General features: G+C 36.9%; 2 protein-coding genes across 2 annotated transcripts; one reads left to right on the top strand and one right to left on the bottom strand.

The window, feature by feature from the left end:
* The first annotated feature begins 7,848 nt into the window (after positions 1-7,848).
* Positions 7,849-8,911, top strand: LOC131158879 (calmodulin-like protein 30). The gene has a single exon (XM_058113811.1). The coding sequence runs from the start codon at positions 8,253-8,255 to the stop codon at positions 8,808-8,810; it is 558 nt and encodes a 185-aa protein (XP_057969794.1). The 5' UTR covers positions 7,849-8,252; the 3' UTR covers positions 8,811-8,911.
* Positions 8,912-20,242: 11,331 nt separating this feature from the next.
* On the bottom strand, positions 20,243-20,719 carry LOC131151406 (putative glycine-rich cell wall structural protein 1). Its single transcript, XM_058102672.1, has one exon. It carries the CDS (start codon positions 20,717-20,719, stop codon positions 20,243-20,245), a length of 477 nt encoding a protein of 158 aa, XP_057958655.1.
* Between the last annotated feature and the right edge of the window lie 1,965 nt (positions 20,720-22,684).

The following is a 22,684-nucleotide window of genomic DNA, read 5'->3' on the forward strand; positions in this document are numbered from 1 at the left end:
ACTAATTTGGTCAATTAATTCGGTTAATTCGGATTTCTCCGGATTATGGTCACCCCTAGTGGTATGTTGTAATGTAATTAGTTTTATGGATTTATGTGTAATTTCACGTGAAGAGACTTTCTTATTAATAGTGTGCGAAAGCCATACTGTAGGGGTCGAAGTTGAATTAGAATTGAGGTGAATGCGTGTTTCCTCCTTGTATCTCGTGTCTCCTCCCTTCCCCTTTCTTTCTCACTTCAATCTCTTATTTCTCCCATGGTTGTAGACCATTGATGCTATCCATGCATCATTTGGTATAACAGCAAGCCATGATTTCGTTCTTCTTCCTCCTCTCTCTTATTCTTCCTTCTTGCCTTCTCTCTCTTTTTGTTTCTCTTCCTTCGTTCTCTCTCCTATTCTTCTTCGCCTTGAAATTGTAATAAAAAAAAAATGAAAAAACTAATTTAATTTATTTTTTTTCTTGAAATTCCAAGTGCCCCCATCTGTACAAACACTTCTTTTCCAGACACATTGTGCAAAATCACCCATCCCTTACCCTTTGAAACCACCCCTTCAAATTTTTATAACCGTGTGTGGCCTGATGTACCAGCACTAGGTTACCCAATTGTTGGCCCTGCGAAAACTCTAACCTCCTATGCTTTCCTCATCGCACCACCACCACCACTACAATCCCCATCCCTTGGTCTCCCTTTACCCCGACATTCATCACTAGAAGAACCTTTACGAGCGACGCACGCACCGGACATGCCGACGACTGCAAATTCCTCTGTCGAAGTCTTTTTGTGTTTCCAATTTCATGAGAATTTACTTCATCCATGATAATTTGATTTTTGTCAATGATATTTTAACCTGCAACAAGATGTTTTGGTTGTGGTTCTTTTATTTTTCAAGCAACCGTCATGCTTTGTTACATAGGAAAAGAAACGGCACTGAAAACTATGTCCAATTGCTGTATTTTGTCAATTTTCTAAGTAAATTTGTATCATTTATGGAACTCACAAGAACAAAGGTGAATTGAAGATGGTTCTTGAAAATGAAGAGTCAAATTTGTGGTTTTGCAAGAGTAGATTGAAATTGAGGGCAATTTTGTTAAGGGCTTTTGATGATATATGGTTGCAGACTTGCAGCATATATAAATGAGTCCAGCAATTAATATGGTGACAACTTATCGAAAAAATGAATGGCTTTTGTCATACCGTAGACATAATATCAAGTCATTCAATACCTTTCTTAAGTGTGGAGAAAATGTATGCAAATTCATTATTAATAGAAGATATCCTATGAACCTGGTTTCTGGAAGTGAAGTCTCGTATGTAATTTCATTTAGAACATTACTTAAAACCTTATGAAAGACCTTGGGTTGATAACTTTATATGTTTGTGAAATATGTTTGGTTCTATCCAAATGAATGAGTATTTTGATAATGTTTGATGTGATATCACACCCATGAATATTAGCCACGTACTTTTTGGTTCTCTTTGGTTAGATGATTTTAGGACATGAGAACACATGTCTTCCACTACAATGGGAAGAAAATCATTTGAAGCCTGCTCTACCAACCAACTAGGATAAAGAATTTGAGATTAGTGATCATGTCAAATTTACTCTACTTGAAGATGCCACAGGCAAGACAATGAACTAAAGTCTTTGAGACATTCTTATTGCTAAGTTTATTCTTTCTCGATATGTTTATTGATGCTATATGATTGTCCATCTAGGGAAAATATTTTATGTATACAGATATCAGATGATTTACGTACACAGAGAAACTTATTACAACAAAGTACATTTATATTGAAAAGTATGTATTTTAAAAATATATATATATACAGGTGTGAGTGCAGATTTACATGATATTATCAGTTAAAGTTAATTATTTGAAGTATATATTCATGCTACACCAGAACTCATGTTGTCATACACTGATAATCTATTCTGTCTTACTGAGAAGTGTCTTACCCCATGATTATCCAATATTTTTTAGGTGCCATGTGGACTATAACAGTGATCAAAGTAGTGCAGGAGAAGCGTGGGTGGGATAGAAGGTTCTATTTAGAATAGATATTAAATAAAGTTTGTTTTGTTGAGTCCAAAATTTTAGGGATATGAATTATGCTATTGAAAATGATATTATTATATTGGGATAATTAATACTCTAGTAATTTAAATTTGAGGTCTTTCGCTGTCTATATCAGTGATTACTATAGTATGAAATATTCAAGTTATTACAGCTGATATTAGAGAAATTGAACGAAATTTTTCAGGTCGTCACATATTGAGTTAAGTTAGTAGCTAATTGTGTGTAGTTTAGGATTGTAATATTTTTGTATTCTTGGTGTTGTTTGTAATGTAATTAGTTTTAGAATTTATGTGTAATTTCATATGAAGAAGCTTTTCTTACAAATAGCAATGCTAAAACTATGTTGTAGGAGTTGATGTTGAACATTTGTTTCCCACTTGTACCTCCTCTCTTCTCTTCTCATTCCTCTCTTCAATCTCTTCTTATGTCTCGCAAGGCTATAGACTATTGATGCTCCCCCTGCATCACATGTTCTTTATTGTTTTTCATTCCCACTCATGGTTTTGACTTTTGATGCTATTTTAACGAAGTTTCTTTTTGATGCATAGCTTGAAATAGCCCTAGTGAAATATAACATGCAGTTTTGAAAAGGTATTCAAATGCATGAACTCGAATAACATTGGTATGTTTGAAAAATGTAATGATGTGTTTGTGAAATGAAATAAGATAAAAACAAAATATGATAAAATATTGATATCACAAATTAAATTTTATTCTATTGATATTTACTATACATTTACAAAATGAACTTGGATTTTATTTTTCCTCTTAATATGTTATAACTAGTGGAAGTAAAAATAATAGATTTCTTTATGTTTTTCATATACTAATGACCAGAGATGTTAATGCTTTGGATGGCCGAAGCAAATTGCTAGATGTCAAATCGAGTTGAGTGTATGATTTAGTGATTTTGTGAATCAATATCAAATCAAATTCATTAATTAATTAATAGTTTGATACTTGACGGTTTGATTTGATTCAATTCAAATAATTGTAGGTTCATGAACATTAAAAATTGAAATCAATAGCCCAATCAATTTGCCCAATCCGACCAACTCAATTCGAACCAACCAAAAAGATCAATTTAGAATGGTTTATGAGTCGGTTGACGATTTTCCATTGTACATAACTCGATCATATGGTTTGGTTTACGGGTTTAGAGTCCAATCCATCTCACCAAACCTCAATTGCTTCTTTGTACACACACACACACTATATATATATATAAACATATGCCTACTATGTCTCAAGAATTATGAAATGATGCATATGATGGACATGATGGGCACACACATTTTGGGATGTTTTAATTTATATATTTTTATTTCTACTTCTATTGTAATAATGTTTATGGATATGATGTTTTAGTCGTTTTGATGATAATAGGCAAATTTTGCATTTATATTTTATATTATTAATGATATGGATGTTACAAATAGACATAATATATTTTTGATTAGTGTCAAAACCTTCTTTATGAGAGAGAGAGAGAGAGAGAGAGAGAGAGAGAGAGAGAGAGAGAGAGAGAGAGAGAGAGAGAGAGAGAGAGAGAGAGAGAGAGAGAGATGGAGTTGAGAGATAATCCTAACAATAGTTTTAACTGCAAATAAATAGTACAAAACTCATATTAAGACAGCACAAAAAAAAAGGTAACAAGTGAATAGACTATTTAATGAGAGAGAGAGAGAGAGAGAGTCGAAGAAGAGAGTGGAGGAAGGAATGGAGCCGTGGGAAGGAATGGAGCCGTGGAGGGTTGGAGTTGCTCGGGTCCTCTCCAGCAGTAGACCTGCTGCCTTCCTGCGGCACACAACCTTCACGCCCCCCAAAAAACCTTAGCTTCCGCCCCTAGGGCGTAGCTCAGTTGGTAAGGGCAAATTCCGGAAGTGCCGCTTGACGGTTAACAGAAATGCCTCCCGGGTTCGATTCCTGCCGCAATCTCCTGAATTAACCCCTTTGTGGTGTGTGTGGGGCCACCGCTACAGGGCGTTGGATTAGTCATGACCGGTGCGGCGGACCGTAAAACAGACGTCGTTGACGGTTGTGGACACCAGGCGATATTAAAAAAAAAAAAAAAAAAAAAAAACCTTAGCTTCCTTTCAAAGAAAACCCTAAAAGCCCATATATAACCCCCCTCCAAAAAGCAAGCCTCCCATTTTGACTTTTTCCTTGCCTTTCTTTATATCTCAATTTAATATATTCTGGCCTTGTGATTTCTCTCAGTGCCCAACACTTTAAGGAACGGACCGGCTGCATGGTTGAGTCAAATCAAATTTTTTTTTTTTTTTTTCTTTCTTCCTTTTGTTAACACATAATCAGTTTTATACTTTTAAGGCTGATTTTGACCTAATAAACGTCCATATCTCTCCAAGCTCAAAACATGAAAGTTGTAGAGCTCTTTCTCAGATTTTCATGGAATTTTGAATCGTCTCGATCGGAGCTCCAACAAGAAAGTTATGCCCAAAATACAAAGTAGTATTATTTTTTGCTTCCAATAATTGTCCTATGATAAAAAAAAATACCAAAAATTCATAAATTACTCAATAAGACCCAAATATTATAAATAGGACACAATGTTAAAATATTGAAAGTAATTAGACATTTCATTAAAATATAATTCGTATCGCATGAATTAAAACACCTAATTATGCAATTTAAGCGTGTAATCATCTTGCGTACCAATATGCCCTAGGGGGTTCTAACCCAATCTAACATGCCCAGAAAGGAGATTGTTCCATGAAATTGCATCTTTGTCAGTCATATCTTTGAACATTTTGTGTACCTTTATTAAATTATTAAAATTTGCGCACATATCTATAAGTGCATTCTTTGTCACGCTATTCGATTTCAGCCCAAAAGATGGGCACAACTCATTAGGTAAAGAAGGACCGACACAACTAAGGCTTGAAGACAACCCAAATGATGAGCAAAACATATGAAGGTAAGGGAAAACTAGTTCAAAGAAGCTGCTCGGCACAAAAAGCCTTCCAAAGAGCTACTCCGCACGAAATGCCCTCGAAGAGCTGCTCGGGAAGAAATGCCCTCGAAGAGCCACTCGACATGAAATGCCCCTTAAATAGATGCTCAGCACGAGATGCCCTTGAAGAGCTACTCGGCATGAAATGCCCTCAAAGAGCCGTTCGACTAAAATGCCCCTTAAAGAGCTGCTCGGCATAAAATGCCCTTGGAAAATGGTTCGACATGAAATACATAACAACAATAGGCTCAGAAAAGCCGACACTGCTTCAAACTCGGCTTGGGAAGTCATGTACCTAGAAAAGTCAACTTGGATAAGCCGATATTGCAACGGTCTCGACTCGAAAGCCGCGTACTCACCAATAATTGGCTTGGTTAAAGCCGACACTGCTTCAATCTCGGCTTGAGAAGCCGCATACCCAGAAAAATTAGATCGGATAAGCCGACATTGCAATGGTCTCAGCTCGGAAGCCACATGCTTATCAATAACCTGCTCGGTTAAAGCTAACACTACTTCAATCTTGGCTCGAGAAGCCGCGTACCCAGAAAAGTCAGTTTGGATAAGTTGACATTGCAACGGTCTCGGCTCGAAAGCTGCGTACTCATCAATAATCGGCTCGGATAAGCCAACGCCGCAACGATCTCAACTCAAGAAGCCGCTTTCTCATCAACAATTGACTTAGAAGATTTGACAATATAACAACGCTCGGCTCGGCGAGCTGTATACCTAGCAAACAATCGGCTCAGATGAGCCGATAATGCAATGATACTGGCTCACCAAGCCCCACACACGTCAAAGTCAGCTCGAAAAAGCTGATATCCCAACAAATTCGGCTCGGTAAGCTATATACTCATCAGGTCGGCTCAGATAAGCCGTCTGCTCACAAAATTTAGCTCAGCAAGCCGTAAACCCTTCCACTCGGGAAGCCAAATAAGAAAAAAAAAAGAGATAGGGCAACTTTCGAGTTTTGGAAACAAGCTTCAAAAGTTAGAAATTGAAAGAGGGGGGAGGGGGGCTGATATATCCAAAATATATCACCTGCCATATGTCAAGAGAAGATTAGAGTCCAGCATTGATAAGGGCAGTTACCACTCAAGTCAATTGTTCGGTTAGAACAATTGATGCTAGTGCCATGATGACCTGAACGATCTACGCCAGCATTGTAATAATCAGAGAGATTCACACCAAGCGCCATAAACACGCTCATAAATGACAAATCTCATAAGGGTCAAATCTCGCTAATATAAAAGGGGAGCACAGCAAAGAGGTAAGGAGATCTAATATCATTCTAACTTATTCGACTATTATTTATAACCTCTCAAGTCAATCCCTTACTTAGGTATCAGGGAGATCCTTCGAAGTACACCCTGGGTCCTCCAAGTCACTCTTATTTCATCATTTTTTAGGAAATCAAGATCGAAAAGTTCATTGAAGGTCATTCGATATTTCTATTCTGCAACAAGTAGATCCCAAGTTCAATAAAAAAAAAAAAGCATCAAGAGAGTTTAGGAGATAAGAGTTCCATAGCCAATTGTTGTGGAAGAAGAATATATCCTTAGCCATTTTCAACCTCTACTTTAAAGCCAGGGTAGGCCAAATATGTCCCTTCACAAATATGCGTGGCACCATTTTAGTTGAAGTGGAATAATACTCCCTAGCCACCTAATTTGTTTTTTGCATATTCACAGATCATGTGTTGCCATCACGTAAAATGCCTCCCTCTATGGGGCTAAATAAAGTAGGTTAAAGTGAGAGAGAATTATAAGGAGCTGTTGTTGGATTTAGGGGTGAGCAAAATTCGGTGAAAACCGAATTAATCGAATTAACCGGCCGAAATTGGTCGGTTCGGTTCGGGTAAAAATCCCGGTTCGGTCGGTTCGGTTATAATTCCATTAAAATTTCGGTTAATCGGTTTCGGTTCGGTTAAGGGTAAAAAAATTTCGGTTAACCGAATTACTAATTAATTAGATTTTAAATATAATTTATGAATATAAATTTTACTTTTGCAAGTGCATGAAGGAGTTTAATTAACATATTTCGATTCTTTGTTTTACGGTAAAATATTATTTTCATTAATAAAATGAATAAATAAGGTATTTAATTAAGTTAGATTTGGTTTTAAAAAAAATTTATAATTGTATTATATTTCTAACAATTAATTTTAAATGATTTCGGTTAAAATCGGTTAACCGAATTACCCGAATGAGCAATTCGGTCGGGGTCGGTTCGGTTTCCATCGTCAATTCGGTCGGTTCGGTTAATGGTTTTATTTAACCGAATTTTTCGGTTAATTCGGTTAATTACCCGAATTTAACCGAACCGACCGTTTGCTCACCCCTAGTGGGATTTGAAATATTCTAAGTTCCAATTAGAATTTACATGAAATAATATTACTTATTTGTGTAAATCTAAATATTATCGTAATATTTAGTAATTGGAGAATTCCAATTCTTATATGAAGAGAATTCCATCTCTTACAAGTCTTTCCCAGCCAAGAGATTTCTGATGTGGTGGCGCCAAGGAGGACGGCGAACATGACTTCTGCCACTATTGCCCAGAGGCGGAGTGTAAAATGGGCAATCATCCATTGACACGCCGCAGCTTGTTCCTGCAAGAACATATTCCTTCCTCTTCCTGATTAAAAATAAGCGTGATAGGGACAGAGCCAGAGAGAGAGAGAGAGAGAGAGAGAGAGAGGTTCTTCCCTTTTGCAAGCTTCTTTTTTTTTTTTGGATTCGTCCGGGTATCCGCCTACCGTCAACAGTATCAGTTTTACTGTCCACTGCACCGGCCAGCGACTTATCCCACGCCCCGTGGATCCGGCCCCACATCACCATGAGAAGGATAAACCAGGAGCTCAGAGCGGAATCGATCCCGGGTGGCTCATTGCTGACCTCGTGAGAGGCACACCCTGGAAATCGCTCCACCACCTGAGCTTAGCCCTGGGGGCCCTTTTGCAAGCTTCTTTGCATCTCGGCCTACCTTCCCTCGACGATTGGCCCTTGCTCGCGTTCGTATTGATAGCTTAGAATATAATTTTTCTCTCAAGTTGAATGAAGCTGACGCGGAATAAGAATCCCAAACTCAACGCACAGGACTACCTTTACTTTTCCATTCAAATGGGCGAGCAAACAGCACAAATCCCACAAACGTTCTAACTTCTAATTGATTTTGCTCGCATCCTACCGCCTCACCACAATGTCGAATCTGAGTTTCCTCAATTTCCATTACGGAGTTTCAAAAACGCCCAACCCAAACCCACGAACCCCGAGCTTTTCAAAGGCAACACAGAGACCCAACTCCTCAAAATCTAATTCCCACCGCCCAATTAACATCAAAGCTCAGGATTTGAAATGCGTGTTCGACAAATTCGACACGAACAGGGACGGGAAGATCTCGCCGGAGGAGTACAAGTCGGCGATGAGGGCTCTGGGCAAAGGGGAGGCAGAGATAGAGGGGTTCCGGGCCATGGACTCCGACGGAGATGGGTTCGTGGACTTCGACGAGTTCGTGGAAATGTACGGCGCCGGAGGGGTGACGGCCGGCGAGATGGAGCGCGCGTTTCGAGTGTTCGATTTGGACGGGGATGGGAAGATAAGCGCGGAGGAATTGAGGGAGGTATTGAGGGGGTTGGGGGAGAGGTGCAGCTTGGGGGATTGCAGGAAAATGGTGAGAGGGGTGGACAAGAACGGGGATGGGTTAATAGACTTGGATGAATTCCTGGTCATGATCGGGCACTCACTGAAAGTAGCTTGAAATCTTGGAAGCATGCTCATTGCTCTGATTTTCTGGTTTTCAAATTTTATTCTTAGCTTGTTTCGCGAATGTATCTCTAAATAACATTCTTCTTTCCTCTACTTTTTTTTTTCTCCAAAAATATCAAATTTATCTCTAAATTATTTTAAAATACTAACTATTCTAAAATATTTTTATAATTATGTCAAATTTATACTTATAACTAGTCATAATTATCCAAAAATACCCTTATAACTATCTATAACTATGGATATAACCATCTACAAATATCCTAAAATACCCTTGTATTATTTAATTTTTTTATTATTTTTTATGATTTTTTAAAAAAATTTAAAAATAGAGAACCGTAGAGTAGACACATAGTGCATGCCCATGACTAGTAATATATTATTTTGATGCACAATAGGTTATTATCGAAATGAAAAATGCCTTGTAAGTGGTAATATCTCATCTTTTATTTTTTTATGACCCAAAATTTTTACTTGGTCAAGTCCTTTAGAGTTACCTAGATCGCACCAAATTGGAGTTGAAAATATTGGCGCTCGACAATTGATACATCCCTGATATGAGACAAACCACAAATAAAAAATTAATCTTGTGACATTAGAATTACCAATGCCTAACTTTACCGTGCCACTTGAACAAATTCAAATGATTGATAATATACATTTTATAGTTTCATTTCTTACCTTCACAGTCTATACTTTCTTGAAGGTTGCATTGGATGGGCACACTATAAAATTAGAACTGAAAATCAGGTTCATTATTTTTTGGATTTAAAAAAAAAAAAAAAATTGATTATTGGTTTAGTTTTGATTCATTAATTTTAGTAAGGACTCTTATTTGAATCAAAATTACATCATATTCCTAATCTTTAATACTAAAAAGGAGACTTTGCTTTATCAATATATATATTTTTTATTTCACAATATGCTCCTAAAATTACTTCCAATATTACATTAATATATCCCAAATTACCCATCTTTTATTTTAAAAAGAAAAAAAATACCATTTCATTCTTCTGCAGTAGTCTATGTAGCAAAAGTGCAATTAATAGTCTAAATGATGGAAAGTAAGGTGTAAGATGATATTATATAGATATATATTTTTAAGAAACTAACATTTTTTTTTTGTTTACGATTTTTAAAATTTGTATTGCTTTTGTTTTATGATGATTATAAATAATAGAAGCAATAAGCAGCAGCAACAACAATAACAACAACAACAACAACAACAACAACAACAACAAGAATAATAATAATAATAATAATAATAATAATAATAATAATAATAATAATAATAATCTTATTTAGGTTGAGTTTTTAGGATATGATACTCCATTCCTTAAGTTTTTTGAAAATTATAAAAAAAAACCTCTTGAGTTTTGGAGGTTATGGTCTTTAAAATTTTCAAGATTTATATTTTGAACCTTACACAACTATTAAATGTCTAAAAGATGAGAATTTCTATCTGGAGCCAAGGTTATGCCTAAGAATTTTGAAATTTGGTGGGCTGCTAATTAATATATCAATATTCTTTAAGATTGAATTTCATAATTTTTTGAAGTCATTTGATATGATTTTTTATTTTTCAAAACTATAGTTGGTATGCTGTCAGTATGCTGTTAGAGCTACAACTAGATTTAGGTTCCGAATTTATTTTATAACTTCTACTTTGAACCTAATCATGAACTTTGGTAGGCTCATATATAACATATATAGGAACATATGGATTTAATCTGGTGATTTTTGAAACTCGAGAAGATGACTTTTTGATTTTTCAAAGTAAGTGTTGAATTCGGGGATGCCCAGTTCAATTAGTAGAAATGAAAGTCAATTTCAAAAAATCAAGTTTAATGACCAAACAATGTTGTATGGATACAAAATTTGTCTTTAAATTCTAAGCATAAAAAGAAGATCATTTCGAGACAAGTCTCATATTTTTTCCGAATAGTGCTTTATTAAATACATTCGAATTTAGAATTAGATCTTTGAGGGGGTTCAAAACGGAATTATAATTCATTTTCTAAATCATGGATTTGTGGTTATCTTGTGATAGGTTAAGGATTTACTAGAAAGTTTTATAATCTAGAGGAGATCAAGGTAAGTGATTTTGATTATGCTAGCTCTTTATAAAATATACCCGAGTTTATTTTTAAAGAAAAGATTTTAATTCTCTTGGGTAATTTACAGCATTATGATATTTATATTGAGAATAAATGTTTTTAACACAAAAATCGTGTGATATGAGCTTAATTTTATTAAAGTTTGTTACATGCTTTATGAAACAATGAACAATGCTGATATTTTTATTATGCTATTTTTATTACATGATTTTATATATTAGTATGTTTTAAAACCCTTATGTCTGAAAGATTACAAAGTTACAGATGCTTGGTTTTATAGCTTACAGTTTATAGTTACAGAGAGTGCACCCACACTATTCTATAGAGTGGTTTTTAGAGCAGTGGATTCTCTCAAGTACACACCTAGTTCCAGACCAGGATTTAATAGGGAAAATATCACTTACAGTTATAGTTTGACTTAGTTTGGTTGACTTCTGACTAAATTCAGTTTTCGGATTGCACATCCTTGCCATGGGGGTAAACATGACTCAGTTTACAGTTATAGCCCAAAGGATGTTTTATAGAACAAGTATGAGAGGAGTTACATTTCACTGTTTTAAAAAACAATTACAGTTTACAGCTAATAGTTACTGTTTTACAAATGCAGTTTTGAAACTATAGTATTAAATGTTAATTATTACAGAATTATGATACTGTAAAGCTCATCATAGTTACACACTGATATAATCTTTCTAACTTACTAAGTGTCGTCTCACTAATTTATTTTCCCACCTTATAGACAACTTTGAGGAGCGTATTGAAAATCAGGCATAACAAACACGTAGGTGGGATTAGAGAGAGCAGTTTAGAATAAATACTAGTATAGTATCAGTTGGAAATGCTTTTATGTTTTGGATTAAGAATGTTAATTCTAATGCTAAAGATACTCCTGTAATGCAGTTATTTAGCACTCTGGTGTAAAAGTTTATGAGGTTATATTTATTTTCGTTATTTCTATTTCTTATGTGGTTTGTGCAATTTTTATAGGAAATCGCACCTTAGATCCTAACAGATTTGGGGTGTGACAGACATCACCTGCCCTAGCGTCACCCTGCCACATGGGAAATAGCGATGGAACAGGTGATTTAAACTGCAATCGCTGACATGGTGAGTTCCTAGTTGTTTAGAGAAAACAAAAATTCAACAGCTAGGATTGCACCATATTACACGGGTTATGTCACCCACTTCTATGGATGCAATGGTGCCACTTGTCATGTACGAACTGTGACACGTTTCCTATTCTTTGCCCACTCTCTCTCTCTCTCTCTCTCTCTCTCTCTCTCTCTCTCTCTCTCTCTTTCAACCCACTCGTCCCCTTTCTATATCTAGTCGCCGCCATGGTCACCAACTGCTGCCTCTCTAGTGGCCTTCGTTGCCTAAAGTGGATATAGGTCTCTCTCTCTCTCTCTCTCTCTCTCTCTCTCTCTCTCTCTCTCTCTCTCTCATCTCATCTCATTCCTCTTTCTTTTGCTTTTCCTCTCATTTCCTAAATCCCTCACTTTGTTCTTTCTCTAGACTCCCTTCTCTCACTCTCTTTCATTTTCATCTCTTTAACTCGCTCTCTCTCTCTCTCAGATCTCTTGCAGGTCATGAAAACGACTCCCCAATGGCAAAGAGGTTTAAGATCATTGCCCCCTTCTCTTCTCAGATCCGAGTACTGATCCTACTAAGGTAACGAACCCTTCCCCCCCTTTAGTTTTTGTTTGTTGATTTTTTTTATGGCTTTTATTGGGAATTTTTGTGTTTGTTGTTGGATTTTATTAAGTATTTTCTCACGAATTCCTATGAGTCAAACAATTTCTAGGGCTTAGTTGATTAACTTGAGGTTTAACTTAGGTTGGGTTAGGTTTAGGGTAGGTTAAGTTGGGTGTATTAGGCCGTGGGCTTGGGTTAAATGGGCTTGGTGGGTTTTGGGTCTAAGACAGGCCCAATTGAACCATAGGGGTTGGCCTAAGACAAGCTCAATTAGGCCTTAAATTATGAAGGGCTGAGCTCAAGTTTAGGCTAGGTTGTTTGGGAGTTGGCTAGGCCTAGGGTCTAAGTTAGATGGGTTTCAGGCATGGGTTTTGTTGGGCCAGGTTTAGGTCTTAGGCTTTGGGTTGGAGTCTTGGGACTGGTGAGGTTTAAGCTGGGTAACTAGGCTGTGGAGAATTTGGGTCTGCATGGGTAATTTAGGTTAGATCAAGCCCAATTGGGCCTAGTTTGGGATTGGGCTAGGGAAATAGGTTAGGTCTGGGAGGGTTTTGGGTCTGGATCTAGGGTTAGTTGACCCTTGTCAACATTAATGTGGATCTAAGTAAATGGGTCACACCCGGGTTGTGGTTATCAGAATCATTGACTTGGACCCAGGTTGGGTTTTGTTTACTGGATCTGGGTCTTTTGACTCGAGTCTAGGTTCTCGGATCCCGTTTTTTAGGTTTGATGTTTTGGATTCAATTCTGTTTTGGGGGTTTTTATAGAATTTCATAGATTTTTTTTCAATTTTTTGGGAATTTGGGGCTTAAATTTTGGGGATTTGGTTAGGACATTTTATTCTTGGTTGGGACTTTAGGGTTTTTGGTTTTGGGACTTTAGGCGATTTTGGTTTTGGGATTTTAGGGGTTCTAAAATTGGGACTTTAGGGATTCTGAAATTGGGACTTTAGGGGTTTATAAATTTAAATTTTTGGGAATTTGAAATTGGGATTTTGGGAATTCTGGGTTAGGGACTTTGGATTTTAAAGGTTCTAAAATTAGGATTTGGGGGAATTTGAAATTGGGATTTTGGGGATTCCAATTTTCAGATTATGAGATAAAAAGTTATATCTTTACCAAATTTAGGTGAACACACTAATATACTTAAAAGAAAACATATTTTGGGAAAAATAGGGACCGACCTCTAGTCTTCAAAACTCTTCTTGATTTGCCTTATTTTATGCTTCTTACCTTCCTTTCCTTTTTACCTCTTCTTCTACCTTTTGCGGAACTTGTTGGGCTATCCCACATTGGTTATGGAAGGGGCTGGTGGTCAGTTATTAAGTGTGAGGGAAAGTCTCACCCCTTGAGTTAGCTTTTGGGGTTGAGAAGACCTTAGACCTCCTAACATTGGTATCAGAGCCTGGTTCACCAACATTATCCCTAGTGTGCCGTGCCGGGGGAGGCCCCAATGGTTGCCTTACCGAGACAGATCCCAATGTGTGAGGGGGAGATTGTTAGGTTATCCCACATCGGTTGTGGAAGGGGCTGGTGGTAAGTTATTAAGTGTGAGGCAAAGTTTCACCCCTAGAGTTAGCTTTTGGGGTTGAGAAGGCCTTAGACCACCTAACAGAACTCTCATTACTTTCCTCTTTCTTCTCTTATATTCTCTTTATTTCTTTCTTTCTAGCTCAGCCCTCTATCTTGCTACTTAAGTTGTCTCTTCTATTCTTTCCCTTCCTGACCCTTTTTTTCAAAAATCCCCTTCTTTTTATAGGCTAAACAGAAAAAAAAAAGGGGGGGGGGGGGAGGGGAGGAGCTTGATTAGCTCCAAATTTTGTTGGAGCAAGTAATAGTGGTATAGGAGAAGTAGGATCTAAGGAGCCTACTGGTTTTTTTGTGCTACAAGGGAAGCAGGTGTGGGGAAGGGACTATTGAAGTGGGGCTAGGTTAGATTTTATGGGAATATTGGGCTTGAGCAGAGGCCTAGTTGTGGATTTGGGCTTTAAGGAAAAGGGGCCTAAGGGGAATGCAACTTGGCCTAAAAAGAAGCCCACAGTGGGCCTAGTTTCCTTAACTTAAGCCCATTGGAGCTTTAAAAATCAGCATAGACCAATCACGAGCCTTGAATTCCAAAGTAAGCCTAGTTGAGCCGCTACTCACTTGAACCCTTATTTTTGGTGTGTGGAGGTGCTCAGAATGCTGGTCTACAGAGTTTGAGGATGCTGAGGCTATATTTTTTTAATATTTTTGTTTATATATATATATATATATATATCGTTTTTTATTTTATTTTAAAAGAAAAATGCAAATAAAAGTTTGTACAAATTCTAGTGCATGGACATGCAAGCAAATGGTGAGGTTGAGCGAATGGAAATGAGACATTGTGCCTAGGCAAAGACCTTAGTCGACATTCCACTGCATATTTAAAAAAACAAAACCACTCTAAAATGACTTAAATCAAAATGAAAATAAGGTAAAAAGGCTAAAATTTACTATATAACAACCGGGCAAAATAAGGTGTTTACAATAATAGATTGGCTTAAAAATAAGGCAGAAGCCTAATATCTAGAAATGCTTTTCAAATTAGATTTAATCAATTGAGCACTACTCAAGAATAAGAGGAATCAATTTTTCATGCAAATAAAATGATTGAGTATATATTTAAAAAAGTGAAATATAATTTAAAAATCAATCAGATTGGCTATTTAGTAGACTTATGACTCAATTAAATACCACATTTAATAACATAACAATTTGGATAAAATCATGAAAAGTAGGTGAATTGTCTTGAACAAGGGTTAATTAATTAATATAAATTTGAGTTTTCTTCCTTCATATAACATTATTATTTTAACATAGAATAATTAGCAATCAACTTTACACTTTTAATTTATAAAGTGCGAATTTTGAAATTTTAGTTTTTTTTTTCCTAACAGTATGTTTGACCCACTTGAATTTAATATATTGACTTGTGTTTTATTTGTTTTGTAATATGTTTAGTTATTCATTTTTTTAATGAAAAATACAACAAAATATTTTAATATTATAATTATTAGGCATTTTTATGATTTATTAGTAATTTTTATTTTTTATATATTTTTAAAAAACCATTTTGTTATATTGATGTCAATTGGCTAATCTAAAATTGTTAGACATGTTAAACTAGTCAATTCAATTTTTAAGATATTATATTATTTAGTTTTTTAAATTTAATTTTGTTGTGGGATAAAAATGGTGATGAATTGCGAAGCTGCCCTCTGACTTCCGATGACCTGAAAATGATGAAAACAAATCAGGCTTGGAGGACCCAAGGTGTACTTCGGGGGATCACGCCAATGCGTAAGTAAGGGAGCGCTTCGAAGAGGTTGAATGCAACAGTAAGATTGGGTTAAGAGTGAGTTACCTTGGCCTCTCGCTCGAGTCCCTATTTATAGTGGCAGAAGTTGTCCGAGGGTGTATGGCTATTTATTGGCGAGTTATGGAGCAGGCGTGAATTGCTCTGGCTTTTAAGGAGCCGATAACAGTTATCTGTGGTGCCGGCATGGATTGCTCTGGCCTGCATGGGGTTGACCCCTTCAGAGTAGCTGTCATTGAGCGATGATGGCCCTGATTGTGGCTGCGCCAATTTATGGCAGATGAACTGTTTTTGACCCTGATATATATATATATTTAGGGTATATCAGTTGTTCCCCCTTAATTTCGAATTTTCGGAACTTTGTTCTTGAAAGTTCGAAAGTTTTCCTAACTTTCCCTTTTTTTTTTTTTTGGGTTATCAAACCAGAGTGGAGGAATACGGCTGATCTGAGCCGATGCCGAGATGAATTTGACTGATCTAAATCGATATTAAGAAACATTCGGCTTTGCCGAGTCAGATTGGAGGAATATGGCTGATCCGAGTTGATGTCGAGCCAATGCCAAGCTGGATTGGAGGAAGATGACGGATTCGAGCTAATGCCAAGATGAGTTTGGTTGATTCGAGCTGATATTAAAAAGTGTTCGAATTTGCCATGCCGAATTGGAGAAATACAACTGATCCGAGCCATTGCTGAGCCAATGCCGAGCCAGATTCAGCTGATCCGAGTCGATATTAGGATGCGTTCGGCTTCGTCGAGTCGGATCGGAGGGAGACGACTTATCCGAGTCGATGCGAAGCCAATTTCGGTTGATTTGAGCCGATTTTGAGACGCGTTGGCTTTGCCGAACCGATCACTCTGAGCAACTCTCCTCACGGATTTCTTCTGAGCAAATCCTCAGCTCTTCTCGAAGTAAACTTACGAGCAGTTCCTCTTGGGAAACTTTGTTCTGAATAACTCTTCTCGAGAAATTTTTTCGAGCAGCTCCTCTTGGGGAACTTTGTTCCGACTAGCTTTTCTCAAGGTAAACTTCCGAGCATATCCTCTTGGGGAAATTTGTTTCAAACATCTCTTCTCGAGGAATTTTTCCAAAAAGCTCCTTTGTGGAACTTTGTTCCAAACAGCTCTTCTCGAGGAATTTTACCGAGCAGCTCCTTTTGGGGAACTTTTTTTCAACCAGTTCTTCTTGAGAAATTCTGCCGAGCAACTCCTCTTAGGGAACTTTGTTCCGAATAGCTCTTCTCGAGTAATTTTACTGAGCAACTCCTCTTGAGGAACTTTGTTCGACCAGCTTTTCTCAAGAAATTTTGCCGAGTATCCCCTTTTGGGGAACTTTATTCTGAACAACTCTTCTCAAGGAATTTTGCTGAGCAACTCCTCTTGGGGAACTTTGTTCCGACCAGATTTTCTCGAGAAATTATGTCGAGTAGCTCCTATTGGGGAACTTTGTTCCGAACAACTTTTCTCGATTAATTTTACCGAGCCTCTCGGGGAACTTTGTTCCGACCAGCTCTTCCTGAGAAATTCCGCCGAGTAGCTCCTCTTGGGAACTTTGTTCCGACCAGATCTTGTCAAGGAATCCTACCAAGCATGTCGAGTAGCTCTCTGTATTCTTTGCCTAATGAGCCATGCTCATCTTTTGGACATCTTTCGCTGCCTTATGAGCCTTAGCTCATTAGTTGGGCCCGTCTACTTTGCCTAATGAGCCGTACTCATTTTTTGGGCATCTCTTGTGGTCTCATAAGCCTTAGCTCATCAGTTGGGTCAGTTGTCTTTGCCTAATGAGCCGTACTCATTTTTTGGGCATGTTTTGTGGCCTCATGAGCCTTAGCTCATAAGTAGGGCCGGTCGTCTTTGCCTAATGAGCTGTGCTCATCTTTTGGGCATCTTTTGTGTTCTCATAAGCCTTAACTCATTAGTTGGGCCGGTCTTCTTTTCCTAATGAGCCATGCTCATTTTTGGGCATCTTCTTTGGGTCTCATGAGCATTGCTTATTAGTTGGGTCGGTTTTGAGACGGGTTCGCAAGCAGTGGTGTACTTTTGAAGTTCAAAGAGTTTCCATAACTCGCTTTCACTTGTAGAGTTTCAAGATTTTTCGTTAAGTGAGCCATACCTTTGGGGTATCATGCTTTTCCTCAGGACCATACATCTCTTAGGTGTCCCATCTGGTTGGGAGATGTGCCTATATAGAGCCTTTGCCAGCACGTGGGTGTTGGAAGATATCTTTTTCAGACTACAGGCCCGTATGGGGACTTACAACCTTTTCCTAGAGACATGAAATAATCAATAATCCAACCTCCTCTGGATTCGTGTTCTTGTAGAGATTTGGGCCAACTTTTCTCTATAAAAGGCGCTTGCTAGCCCATTTGCTTATTGTCTCAACTGAGAGGTTCCCTTGCTGCTAGGTACACCCTCGCTCCGCCCTTTTCCTTGCGTCTTTTCATTCTTTTTCTTGGCATTGTGTGCTGATTTTTTCAGTTACATTCTTCATATGTTCTTAATGTTCTTCATAACCCCAATAAACACAATAATACGCTCATCAATGTCGAATTGAAAGAGGGTCAACCTCCATCACTATAAAAAGGAATTCCGCGAGGAGGTAAACATCTCATTCTTACATACTTCTTTCTAATGTTACAATTCAAAGCCTCCCACAAGTCTTTGACTTAAGCATCAGAGTGATCCCCCAGAGTACACCCCAGTTCCTCCAAGTCATCCACATTTGACTCTTTTTAGGTGGTCATAGTTGAATGACGATTCACAAAAGCTATTCGATTTTCGGTAGTAAGAGTGGGTATTGTTATATAATACAATTATTTAAAGTAGCGAGTAAGAAAAAGTGTGATGTTTGATAGGTAAGTGTATCATTACTAATTTAAAATTAGTTAAAGCATATTTCTCGATATGGGTTAAAGACTCATATTTCTATTGAAGTGATGTGTTTAAATAATAAAACCTACATTAAGTTCACCTGAAAATTGACAAGATCAAATATTTTTTTAAACAAGCAATCATCCTTAACTTGTAACCCTGTTTTGGCTAGATGTTGGTGGTGTTTTTTTTAGGAGACCTTTAAAGTTTTGTCTTTGATTTCTCCCTTTGATTGCCTTGTAACCACGGTATTCCTACGCCAAAAGTGAGGGTTTATCAATAAATAAATGGAGGTACCGCCCTCCCTTGAAAAAATAAAAAAAATAATAATAATGATCATTTTCACATCTTGATCACCAAACCTGCTATTTGATGGACATTATAATTTCTTTATTTAGGAAATTCCAAAAAGTAAGGTAACCAAACTAGTTTTCTTTGTAAAAATTAACTATAATAATCCAATTTAAGATTGTTACCTCTTACGATAGTAAAGTGCTCTTTCATCGAGAAAGACAAAGTCCATCCTACTTTGAAATTTGATCATGACATATACCTTGAAAGCTTGCGGTCCAGATGATCAAACTAGTTGATGACAAGAATCACTTCTAAAGCATATTAATTAGTATCAAAATCATTATTTGTTAGGTAGTATTTGAGATTATGGATTTTAGACCTTAGATTTGGATATGAATAAATTTTAATACAATTTTATATTACATTTTATCCAAATCTAATACAACTCCAAATTTAAAGCCTCTCCAAACATAGATTAGAAATAACATACATAACTCTCTCCAATTAGGATTAATTAAACTTCCCTAATCCTCAATCAAAGTTTTCACAAAGGTTGATAGAATCAAAAGGATTTATTTATTCTTTGTAAAGAAAATAACCACCAATATACTGTACGGATATTCCTTAACCATACAAATTTAAAATTTGATCATACTGGTTTCATTCATTTTGATTTTAAATTTGAATTTTGCCTACACAAATTTGTACGTGCATATTATTACTTACCATTCCACTAAACTAATCTCTTGCCTACTTTAACTTGATCCATCAGTTGTTCACAACCAAAGATAATGTGATAGATCAGACTAGGGGCCAATTTGATTATTTGAATCATGTCATCACTAATTCGACATCAACTTGTTAAATTTAAAACAAGTACAAATTAACATTATCAATAAAATGACTGCAATAAGATCGGTAGCTAATTAAACAAACCGTGTAGTGCATGATGCAGTACTTCACTCTTATTTAGTTAATTATTTTGGGAACACCAGGAAGCCAGGCCGCCAAACAATTCACCATGCACATATATAAAGCGCACACACAAAGCAGAAATAAACACAAATTAAACGCGCACACAACATATATCCTCCATAATTAATATTTTAATTTCTACTTATGGGAGCCTGGTGAAGTCTTCCTGTCTTTCAATGGAGTTCCTTCCCCACCAGATCCACCATTTCCTTCCCCACAACTGCTGCACCCTCTTCCAGAACCAAGTCCTCCATGACCACCGTCACCGCCGCCACCTACGCCGCCGCCGCTGCCACTTCCAAAGCCCGAGCCGCCTCCGCCATCTCTGCCGCCACCGCCGCCTCCTCCACTACCGCCGCCGCCTATGCCATCGCTTCCCCACCCCGAACCGGTACCCGAGCCGGATCCAAAGCCAGACCCACCTGGACCGCCAGAATGGCCGCCACCACCACCTTTGCCACCCCCGCTGCCGCTACCGCTGCCGCCGCGGCTTACGACGCTGCTAGGAGGGGATTCTTCCGGGCATGGAGGATCTTGAGCGTTTGTAGGTCGAGCACACCAAGGGATAGTCGTCAAAAGGAAGAAAAAGAAGCAGAGTAAAATCAACCGAGCCATTTCTAGCTATGTCTACAAGAAACAGAACAGATCATGTATATCGGTTGCCTATATTTAGAAGCATGGGCTATATATAGACATACGTGTTAGAAGAGGTGCAATTCACTTAATTGTTTTAATTTTTAATTTTTTTTAATTTTAGTTTTTATTTATTGAGAAAGCTAAAGGTTAAAAGAGAAGATAGATGCAATTTGACACTTCTCCTAAATATAGTATAAAACCAGCTAAAATTAGAATTCAGTCGGGTCCTTGTCATCTCCTTATATTAAAAGCTAAAGCTAATTATATAACATTACTCTGAATCATCCTAAATTATTCAAAGAAGTTACAATGTTGATATAAAGTCATCCAAAGATATATATATAGTCTCCCAAGTTTGAAAAGTGAGCAATCAAAACAATATTATTAATTTAAAAAATTAAATGAAGCCTTATTTTTTTAAAACCATGCACTCATCTCTTTAGTCCTGTCAAGCATATCATGTTTAGTTTGCTCATGCACACTGCATAGTTGTATTTTTCAGTACCCTTCAAATGAGCTGTTCTAATTACTGATGGCATAATGATCACGGTCGAAGGCATCGAAAATGTGGCAAATTTATGGCGATTCAAATTTGATAATCTGTGGTGGATGTTAGATAATTCATCATTCCCATCCCTAACACAATCTCTTTTTTTTTACCATTCGATGAACAATTTATCCGTGACAAAATAACTGAATTTATTTTTAAAATTTTAATTTGGTAATTGTTAAACATTTAAGAACTAGTCACAAAATTATAATTTTTATATCTTTCAGATCATGAATTTAAGGGGGTTAGAGCAAAGCCCAAAATGGCATAACCAAATGATTGTTTAGCCAATGATGGATTTCGTTTGTTTTGATCATCAGGATTGAGTATTTGTACTTGGGTTTGAATGTGGGCATGCAATAGACCTGAAGATCTATATAATAATGCAAGAGTTGAAAGTATGGAACTAAACTTTGGCCAATAGAGCTTATGCTAGTTGATTATGCCTAGGAGCATGAGCATATGAGATGGATTAAAATTTTCAAATCATATTTGATTAATTCAATGTTTGAATAATTGATTTAACCGAGTTGAATTTGGTTCAAATTAATAGATTTTATCTATTATACCAGTCAAATCGTGTAGCTGCACAAGAACAAAATGCCCGTCCACTAAAGAGCTAGCTAGCTAAACTACAGTCAAAATGAGATCATGGTAGACCATTTTGGATCACCAAGTGCGTAGGCACATGCAGAGCAGAGTGTATAAAACATGACAATGGGCTGCAGACCAGTTGGCCAACCATTAGTTAAAATATATATATATATATAAGCAAGATAAGGGCAAAGGCGTGTTGAAATTTCAAGATTGCAATGGTTTGATGCTAGCACGAATATTAAATCATTTTATTTTAAATGATGCACACGTGGGCATATATACTCACAATAAAATTAAGAAAAATTGAGCTTTTATATCCATAATACTTTTATCAAATATTTCAACAAATACACAGAGTAAACTCCGCATCAATATGCATGTATAGTTTCTATGGTACATATTGCTACTAAAAATTGAATGACTTTCATAGATTGTCGACCATGACCACCTGAAAGAAATTAAATAAAAATGGTTTGAAAGACCCGAGGTGTACTTTGGGAGATCATTTCGATACCTAAGTTAGGGATTGTGGGAGGTTTAGGTTGAAAAAGTAAAGAAGAAAGGTTAAAAAAGAGATGCTTACCTCCTCTCGGAGTGCCCTTTTATAGTGGTGGAGGCATATCCTCCTTTAATTTAGTATTTATGAGCATATTATTACAATTTGGGGGATTATGGATAATTTAAGGGCATTTACACAGGGGTGTTAATGATGTTTTGATAACTATGCACTCATCTCTATGCTCCTATCAAACATATCAACTTTAGTTTGCTCATGCACACTGCATAGTTGTATTTTT

The sequence above is a fragment of the Malania oleifera genome, chromosome 1, assembly GCF_029873635.1.
Source record: "Malania oleifera isolate guangnan ecotype guangnan chromosome 1, ASM2987363v1, whole genome shotgun sequence".
NCBI classification, from domain to species: domain Eukaryota; kingdom Viridiplantae; phylum Streptophyta; class Magnoliopsida; order Santalales; family Ximeniaceae; genus Malania; species Malania oleifera.

What these genes read in the sequence shown, in the direction of transcription:
- LOC131158879 (XM_058113811.1), top strand. Translation starts at nt 8,253, where the DNA reads ATGTCGAATCTGAGTTTCCTCAATTTCCATTACGGAGTTTCAAAAACG.
- LOC131151406 (XM_058102672.1), bottom strand. Translation starts at nt 20,719, where the DNA reads ATGGCTCGGTTGATTTTACTCTGCTTCTTTTTCTTCCTTTTGACGACT.